Below are 10,030 nucleotides of genomic sequence, written 5' to 3' on the forward strand. Positions count from 1 at the left end.
TATGGGTCCACCAATACAGAATGCAAGAGAATTTTTACAAATACCTTCAGGTGTTGTTAAATTATATTTTCCATGCATGATAGCTTTGTCATATGCTTAATTTTGTAATCAGTATCTCTATATTCAGAATCTATAACTTGTCTACTAATGAAAATGATTTGTGTAATTCACTTCCAGTGATATCATATATTAGAAAAATTGTTCTACACATAAAACACTTTATGTGGGCAGTTTTGCATTTGGGAATACTCATATTAGTAAAAATACTGTTTTATCTGGCTTATATTGGAGACTATATAATTAAACCTTAGTGGAAAATATTTAGCATTTCTTAATTTTTTGCAATTATGTGATTCATCACTTCCAGCATAAAACCTCTAAGAGCTCTCTGGCTGCATTGGTAGAATCGTCTCATCCATTCTTTCTAAGGCAATCTAGAGAAAGGCCATTGCTTGTAGAATCCCTAGCACATTTCTTAAGCTTCCTTTGGCCTTGTGGCCTGTGTTTGCAATACAGATCCTTCCAGTGAGGCCAATGCATATTTTTAAAGCCAAGTAGATAAATCACTACTTCTCTATGACCACTAGTCTTTTTCTAGCAGCTGCTATGTCAGTCATCGTATACCCTTATCTTCAGGGAATATTTACAGTTGACTCTTCACAATGTGTCCCTCTCTAAAATTTGCCTTTGAGGAAGGAGATTCTTTGTCCTGGGACATCCCTTTCCTTGTGAGAAATCCCACATCAAACGTGGAAGTAAACTATACAACCCCATATCCTTACTTTAGGAAATACCTTGAGGGCTATCCTAACTACAGAACTCTCTGGGAGATTAACTCCTCTGTTACGACTGCATCACTGTTCAGTTTCTCCCTCTGCTCTGTCCTGCCTTCCTCTCCTTTACTCTTGCGGTTCCAAAGAGCATTCCCATTAAACATTCTCAGGCAGATGTCCATCTTCATCTGCTTCCTCAGAAACTGACCTGAAATATTTGTCTGTATAAAACCAACCACTTGGGGGCTGGCGCTATGGCATAGCAGGTAAAGCTGCTACCTGCAGTGCTAGCATCCCATATGGGCCACTGGTTCAAGTCCCAGCTGCTCCTCTTCTGATCCAGCTCTCTGCTATGGCCTGGGAAGCCAGTGGAAGGTGGCCCAAGTGCTTGGGTCCCTGCACCCGTATGGGAGACCCAGAGGAGTCTCCTGGCTCCTGGATTCAGATCAGCCCAGCTCCGTATCAGCCCAGTTCTGGCCTTTGCAGCCACTTCTCTCTCTCTGCTTCTGCCTCTGCCTTTCTGTAACTCTGCCTTTCAAATAAATAAATAAATCTTTAAAAAAAAAATAAAACCAAGCACTTGACCTTAGACAAACCCTCACAAAGCAGCAACAACCTGCTGTGATAAAACCCTCAGATCAACACCAGATACAAAGTTCTGCAACTGCCTGCCCAGGCCACTAAAGCAGAGGTAGCTGCACAGCATGTAAAAACCAATTATGACCCATGAAGGTCTTTGCACACAACCAATCTAAAGACGTGGGTCTTGCCCTAGTTTCCAAAGCCATAAGACATTCATATTTATTCCACCAAAGGATTCACACACACATTTTTATTCTTCATACAAATTTTCAACAAATGTACCAGTAACTTTTGCTGAAATCTCTCCTGAACTGTACTTACTTTCCTAAGCTACCAATATTTCCTTTAATCATATTCAAAATGTATTCCAATGTACTGAAAATTGATTAAAAATTTTTATCACTCATAAATCTTCCTTGTTTTTTGTTTTAAGTTACAGTACTTCCCTATATTCAATACAGCTGAAGTTACTTTCCCTATATTGGGAGAGAGGAAGTTGTATTAGGCCAGCCAGTGCCTCTATATAAGCAAAATCAACACATTAAAAAACAAAATATGCTATCTAACTTACACACTTTTATACACAACACAAATTCATATTTTAAAAACATCTTCCTTCATGTTGATCCAAATAGTTAGGGGATGGTCCAAGGTCGGGTTGGTACAACACCCAGTTCCTTGTCTGCTTTCACAAATGGAGCCGCTTGATCCTCACTCACTCACTCGCTCCTTTCCTGCTCGGCTCAACATTCTAACACAGCAGCCTTTTCCCGATTTTGAAATCCCAGGAGGCTGACGTATCACCTTTTACTTGCTTTCAAATCTAACTGCAAACCTTCCTCACGGTTTCCAGCTGGGGATTCAATCCTCTCTAAAGGTGGTGTTTCTCTTCAAAGGAAACCTCTGTGGGCTGAGCCTGAATCACAGCCACAGGCAGAGTGTTTCCTAAGAAACCAGCAGGAATAAATGATGCAGAGAAGAAACCACAACAGTTATTCTAAGGGTTGATTAGGCCCAGCAATAGAGGAAGGAACAGCCAGTGTTTAGAGGCTTTTAAAGAGGATGTGTTGGTAAACCAAAAAGCTGTGAAAGAAAGGATACAAAAATTTGTGACATTTGACTCTGCTCGATTAAATACAAGCACTAAAAGGAGCCTGCTTGGAGGAAAACACTGTTAATACTATTTTCAGTGTTTACAGTTATAGTTGCTTCTCATAAATTTTAAAACATTATCAGTGAAAATACTGGCCACATACATAGTAAAAGCTGAATATGTGATGAATAGGTGAATGAATGAATTAATTTTGTCATGAGGAAATCCATGGGGAAATTTTTTGTATTTTGATTATTTAACTGTAGCTGCAGTATTTCATGGATTATTAAATGCTGATTCTGCCTTCTTTTTTCATTAATAGAAAATCTAAGAATATTTTTTCCTCTATTTAACTGAAGAAAAGAATAAAGATTAGGGAGCCTTCCCTTAAATCCTTCACATACCCAGTTGCTGGCCAGTGGTTTGACAGAGATATAGGATGAGTCTAAAAAAAGGACTAATGTAGATGACCTAGTTAAAACCAAGGCAGCATAGAAGGTTAATAAAGTACTGGCACATGTAAGACAAAGTGAGAGAAGAAATCAATTCTAAGGAAAGCCATTCTCAGGAAGAGAGGAGGAAGTAGAAAGAAGTGAAGCAGAATGCTGAAATCAAGGATAAAAATCAACCAGTTCTCCTGAGGTACATACATTTCAGTCACCAACAAGAGAAAACCCAGCTTGTCAGACTGAACCAACAAAGAGTGGTATCAGTGAGGAATCCAGGAGTCACTATGATTAGATACAGTTTAATCTGGATTCATTACGGTTCTCTTACCTCTGCCTTCTCACTCATACAATTTTACCCACAGGCTTGCTTCCCTAGTGTTGAAAAAATGAATTGATTTATTTTGAGCTTTATATATATATATATAATCACACACCATGTCATCGACACATCATTCAACAGTATCTGTCTCCTGCCACCAAACACAAAAGACAGGATTTTTATAAACTGAGTCACCTGAGCACAGGTGTATAGCCCTGAACTATCTCTGAGAAAGTGTAAATGGATGCACGTGATGATTGTGTAAGTTACAGATAGCCTGTCAATCATTTGGCTTATTACATTGTCAAAGATTTGTTCCTATGGTTGCCTTAGGCTGATCGCTACAGCCGAGGGTACAGACAACCAACTAAAAACCTTTTTTACTTCTTTCTTATGTGTCTTTATCTTTTTCAAATCTTACACTGTCTTCTTGTTAACTGTGACATCTGGATGAACGGCTACTGTGCAAACGTGGGGAGGTGGAGGACAGCCTAGATAGACTGGAACCAACCATTTCAAATCCAAGTACAAAGTCTGCACTGATCCCACTATTTTCTCTCCCCCCATCTCATATTTTTGTGTTCCTTCTCCTTCTTCCATCACAACTTCATTTTCTAAATATTTCTGTACATGCAGCTATGGCCTCCTGTACTTAGATTTGCTGGATGTTCCTAGTGCTCAAGGCCTCATCAGCTTAAAGCCCTAAACAATTAGGGCTAAATCTCTTTCTCCAAGTTCAGCTCAGATAGCTTGCTGGAAACTAAGAATGAAAAAACAAACAATAAAAATAGTACATTGTAGAATAATTTTCTGCAAGGAAAAATTTGGAAACTGGGAACGTGGCAGTGATTTCTTTTTTTCCTCCAGGAATTTATAGTCAGTGTATTCCTGCTGCAGAGAAAATGCCTAAGAAATATTTGTGAAATAATTTATGAATCCTAAAGTAATTGAAATCCAGCCATGGTTTGACATACATTGCCATCTGGAGTCATATGCCCATCAATATTAACAAATTCCATATTGGTTAATTCATCTGTTTGCTAAATCTTATTTATAACCCTCAAAGTGAATACTCACAGTGTTTTTACAGTCATTTGTGGATTTGTACAGAGTAACGCAAAACTTGAATCTCTTGAAGGACACGCTTTCAACAGGGCCTTTTATTTCAGTGTTCACACTGAACAGAAGTTTCCTCTTTGTGATAGCTGAAAGCACATTTTTAAACTTTTATTTCTCTGTTGGTGATGTTGCAGTTTAAAATAGCTCTATGCCATAATAACCAAAGTGCCATCTAGCGTGCTTAAGCACAAGAAGGCTGTAATGTGCCTTGCAGAGAAAAAAATTAGTGCTGGATAAGGTTTGTTCAGTCATGAGTTATAGCGCTGTTGGCTGTGAGCTCAATGTTAATGATTCAATAATACAGTATATTTAGAAAAGGGAAAGAAGCCACCAAATTTTATGTGATGCTGTTCAGAAAAGCAACCTCTAGACATTACAATGAAATTAAAGAAAAGTAGCTAAATGTGTGGATCCATGTGATGACAGATTTTCTTAAGTGCAGTAAATAGAATTGTTGTAAGACTGACACCAAAGAAATTTATGATAACGTTACTGGCGATCAGTAAAATTCTTTTTTTTTTTATTTGACAGGTAGAGTTTACAGATAGTGAGAGAGAGAGAGAGAGAGAGACAGAGAGAAAGGTGTTCCTTCCATTGGTTCACTCCCCAAATGGCCACTACGGCGGGTGCTATGCCAATCCAAAGCCAGGAGCCAGATCAGTAAAATTCTAAACACTGCTCAGGTAAGACTTTAATATAAAGAAATACTGTTTAAGTGTAATATTAATAAATATCCAAGTTAAAACAGATGTTTCAAAACATAAACAAATGTAAAACAAGTTTATGTATTCACAATTAACAAAAAAGTTGTGAACAAAAGCTCACAGAGATCTACTCCTATATCTCTCCTAGAAGCAATGGCTCAGTGTTCACTAATCCGGATGTCCCAGCAACTGCGCAGAACACAACTACCATATATGAGAATGCACTGGCTGCAGGGTTCCTGTCTTAATCCTACTTCAATGCTGAACAGAGACACAAGACCATTTCTTTTCTGCAGCATTTTCTCCTCAGTGCCACAACTGTACTACATTTCAGGCATTGCCCAGGTCAAAGCCTTGCACTTTTTAATTTACCTATGAGTCTTCTACTGAATTCACTATAATTCATTATAATCCCATAAATTTTACATCAGGAATCAGATTCGACATTTTTTTTTCATATTCAACATTTCTAACAAAATCAAATGTTAAAATCAAATCAAAATCAAATCTGCTGCTTGTTCAGGCCCACACTAACAGCAAGGGCTCACATCTTCTCTCTCTCTCTCTCTCTCTCTTTTTTTTTTTTTTTTTAACAGGCAGAGTGGACAGTGAGAGAGAGAAAGGTCTTCCTTTGCCGTTGGTTCACCCTCCAATGGCCGCCGCAGCTGGCACGCTGCGGCTAGCGCACTGCGCTGATCCGATGGCAGGAGCCAGGTACTTTTCCTGGTCTCCCATGGGGTGCAGGGCCCAAGCACCTGGGCCATCCTCCACTGCACTCCCTGGCCACAGCAGAGAGCTGGCCTGGAAGAGGGGCAACCGGGACAGAATCCGGTGCCCCGACCGGGACTAGAACCTGGTGTGCTGGCGCCGCAAGGCGGAGGATTAGCCCAGTGAGCCGCAGCGCTGGCCCTCACATCTTCTTTTGTTCTTCATGTTTATAATACTTTAGTCCTAATAGTTTTCTATATTCAATAAAAAGAGCGGTAAGAGGCAAAACTGTGTTTCTTCTTGGAAGTTCAGAGAGAAACTCACAACTGAGAAAGTGTCAAGTCTTTTATCCAAGTGAGAAAACATTTAACAAGAGGAGAATCAAATGTCTCACAAATTGCCCAGGGATCAACAAGGAAAAGAATTTTTAAAAAGACTTCAGATTTGACTTAAACTCAACAGAGATTTTTATTGACAAAATATAACATGCAGACAAGATAATTTATCACGGAGATACATGTGTGTTGGGGTTGGGGAGTAATGCACTTTGCTTTCAAAGAACTTAAAAAGAAAAAAAGAAAAGAGACCAAAATACTTTCAAAAAATTGGGTAGGGAGTAGGGAGTATAGCAGGTGAGGTATAGCGAAGGTGTCACAGATGTTCAGACCAGGGAGAGACTGCTTCCCACTGGATAATCAGGGACAGTCCTCGAGGAAGTGACAGCTGAAATGGGTCTGATGACCCATTAGGGTCTGAACAGGAGGATGTGACCAGGACCTGATTCCACTGAAAGTTCAGATTTGAATTTTAGAACATCATAACCCAGGTCAGAACAACAGATCCTGCTATCAACAACTGATCACTGAGCATAAATAAATAACAACGAATGCTTCCGAGAACGATTTGAAGACGTTGTCACCCTGCTGCCTTCAGGTATCTCCTGGGCCGTTGGACTGCTGGGTGTTCACTTCAAAGGGAGAAGAGAGTTTGGAGAACCATGGTGCGACCTGAAATGGAGCATTGAGAGCAAAGACAGAGGTCACTCAGCATGGGGTGGAGCTGAGAATTGAGAAGAACAAGGGGAAAGGACTCTGAGAAGAAGAACTGAAGAGAGAACTTTTTAAAGAGGAAGCTGATTGAGGAATCAGAAGGTAAAAGAAATGGGTAGACAACTCACCATCGCTTTTTTAACCAAAACGCAAGACCTGCCAGAAAAGCCAGGAGCGGTATAACTGCCAGGAGGATGAAGCCGATGGGGCTGCGATGCTCTGTGGATTTCAGCAGACACCAGGGTTGTTACTTCGAGCCCATCCCTTGCTATGCCTCACCTGCTCCCTGGTTTACTGTGTTCCCCTGGTTTTTGTTCAGCTGATTGTCTACAACATCATTCTCTTTTTTTCTTACTTCTTATTTCGTCCCTCTTTAAAGATGGATCCATCGTCTAAACTCCTGCATCTACAAGTCTCTCATTTTCTCTTTAAAAAAAAAAAAAAGATATACTTATCCATTCAAAAGGCAGACAGAGAGAGAAGGAGAGACAGACAGAGAGGGTGAGAGAAGGAAAAAGAGAGAGATTGATCAGTCTTCCATTCACTCCTTCACTCCCCAGAAGCCATCAACACTGGGACTGGGCCAGGCCAAACCTAAGAGCCAGGAACAACATCCATGTCTCCCACATTGGCAGCAGAGACCTAAGTACTTGACCCATCACTCACTGCCTTTCCAGGCACAAAAGCAGGAAGAGAAGTCAGAAGCAGAACAGCCAGGACTTGAACTGGTAGTGCAGTGTGACCCCTCCTTTTCACTTGTATTCCTTGAATTAACTATCTTTGTTTATTTTGAGTCTAAAATCACAAAAGTCACTAATTTTTCATCCGCCCCTCTTAAAGTGCTTGAAAACCCACTCCTCCCATTTCCAGCCTGGACCCCAGTTCTTTCTCACCCCAGTAGAGGACGATGTCCTGGCCTCCTAGACTGCTGTGCTTCACCCGACAGGACAGGCCAGCCGCATCCCCAGCCGCCACGTCCAGGGTAACTCGGAGATACCATGTCCCATCGGCATTGGGCAGAATGTCACTTCGCTCAGTGCCTGGCTGCTCCTGGTCTCCCCGCATCCACATCACTTGCACAGGCTTTGGGTAGAAGCCAGAGACCCGGCACACCAGTAGCAGACGGCCAGGCCCAGGGCTGGGGCCGCTGGACAGCCAGGCCTCAGGCCTCACTGCGGGAGACAGGAAGGGTATTCAGACACATCATTTACACTTCTCTGGGATCCCTACTTATACTAATTTGAAGGCAATAGAAAGAAACTTCATGCCCAGGAGGAAACTTACCTTGTCGTTGGAGATGTGCCTTGCCTGCATCAAGAAGTCCCAACATAAAACGTGGGCAGACGTCATTGAGGAGCCTGTTCACTATCTCCTTGAAGCCTTCAAATAGATTCAGTAGTCTGCACAAATTCTGAGCCCCACTTCCTCCCTGTGGAGCCGGCAACCACAAATTGTTCTGAAAGCTTAGGAAATCTGATCCTTGGTAAGCTTCCTGCAGGAAGCCTGCTGAGGCCTCCCCGGAGCGCAGCTCACAGCCTGCTGCCACCTGAAACACAGAAGGATCTGGGAAAGAGGAGTGATGAATTAGAGGGGGAAAGGAGGGAGAAAAACAATAAAATAGGATGGAAAGAAGAAAAACACAATGGAAGTAAGCTGGAAGTGTTTGGGAGGTCTGAAGGAAGGGAACAAAATTAATTTGCTCAGAGGAGCAGAGAAAGAGGAATTGCTGCGAGTAGACACTGGAGGAAGAAAAGAATGACATGAGAAATAAAGAAAATTGTTGAAAGAAGTTGGTCTAAGTATGTATATAAGGAAAGACTTAATGTGAAAGAGTCGAAATTATAACAATCAAAGGTGAATAGAATGCAATAGATTAAAATGACTGTACAGAGAGACAGCCCAAAAGATTGAATGGGGAGAAAATCACGCTTTGCGAAGTCAGTCAAGAGTGAAGAAGCTGAGGGTATCTGGTTGGAGAGCAGGAAAAAGAGTGGACATAGGACACGTCTAAGGGAAGATAACAAAGGAGAATTTTGCTGTCAATGAGGGGAGAGATCATAAGTGTCACAAGATTGGATATTTTTGAAGAATCTGGAACAAAGCCTTGCCCCAAAATACGTAATTTCAGTTTTATTATGGGAAGAGTAGAATAATAATCATAAGAGAAAGAGCCTGTTTCCTGGAGGAATTAGAAGTCACTGAGATACCCCCACCCATCCACCTCCTTACTTGTCATTGAGAGGACAGAACTCACATTCAAAATGGAATTCGTACTTCTGAATTTGTTGAGTAAATCTAATGAAGTATGAACGGAAACAGATTTCCAAGTCTATAAACTCCTTATTACTGAAGTTGCCCCTGGACCAAGGCTGCAGGAAAACGATGGTGCCAGAGTTTGTCTCCCAGTGATGAGTCTGCAACTCACCCAACCAACCTGAGCCCAGATTCTGTACCCAGGAATGGTTGTAAAAAGTTGAGATTTGAATGACTTGGAAGGAGATAGGCTTCTCAAAACCTGCGGAAAAGAGCAGATAGAAATTGAGGGAAAGGCACTGCCAAGGAGACAGAAGTGAGAGAGAAAGGGACCAGCATGGGGATCTCAGAGTCTGGAAAGGGAGAGCTATAATCACATTAGCAGGCATTTGCCTGCCACAGGTAAGGAACTTAGGTCAGGGATACGTAGATGGGAACTAACCTGGATCCCATGGTATACAGCTCATGCTGAAGAAGGCATCGTATACCTTACAAACACACACACACACACACACACACACACACACACACTGAACCACTTGCACCCAAATGGGCAGTTGCCAGAGTTCTTACCAGCTGTGTTTTCCCCACCTAGGAGGAGAGCAATTAGAAATGCAAGATGCAGAAACAGCATTTCACTTGCAGATGTTATTTCTTTCTATCAGAAGAGTTGTTCTTTGATTCCTCTTCTGAACAAACCTACCCCACCGTATCTCCCTTCTGACTTTCTTCTCCAACCACAGGCAAGCCCAACTGCAACAGAAAACATCTACTCCTTCCCTAAACCTTCAGCTTCCTACTCAGCATCTCATTTCCCCTTTGGTTCTGACTCTGCTCTCTGGTTTTCAGATTCTCTCGTCACCAACTACCATGTGTTCAATGCCCCGTATTTCACCTGCTATGGAACAAGTTTTATATGGCCCTGAAAACCCACCAAATCACTAGAGACAATTTTGCTCATTCATACAAAACATGTATAAA

At 41.6% G+C, this 10,030-nt stretch overlaps 1 protein-coding gene across 6 annotated transcripts; it reads right to left on the reverse strand.

The window, feature by feature from the left end:
- Positions 1 to 6,190: 6,190 nt before the first annotated feature.
- Positions 6,191 to 9,851, reverse strand: CD1A (CD1a molecule). Of its 6 annotated transcripts, none has more exons than XM_089336656.1 (6): positions 9,623 to 9,817; positions 9,222 to 9,311; positions 8,081 to 8,359; positions 7,690 to 7,968; positions 6,925 to 7,015; positions 6,191 to 6,754 (listed from the first exon to the last, which is right to left on the reverse strand). In XM_089336656.1, exons 1-6 carry the CDS (start codon positions 9,681 to 9,683, stop codon positions 6,712 to 6,714), a joined length of 843 nt encoding a protein of 280 aa, XP_089192782.1. In that variant the 5' UTR covers positions 9,684 to 9,817; the 3' UTR covers positions 6,191 to 6,711.
- Between the last annotated feature and the right edge of the window lie 179 nt (positions 9,852 to 10,030).

Source organism: Oryctolagus cuniculus, chromosome 7 (assembly GCF_051225735.1).
Source record: "Oryctolagus cuniculus isolate XC-2025 breed Fujian yellow rabbit chromosome 7, ASM5122573v1, whole genome shotgun sequence".
In the NCBI taxonomy this organism is placed as follows: Eukaryota; Metazoa; Chordata; class Mammalia; order Lagomorpha; family Leporidae; genus Oryctolagus; species Oryctolagus cuniculus.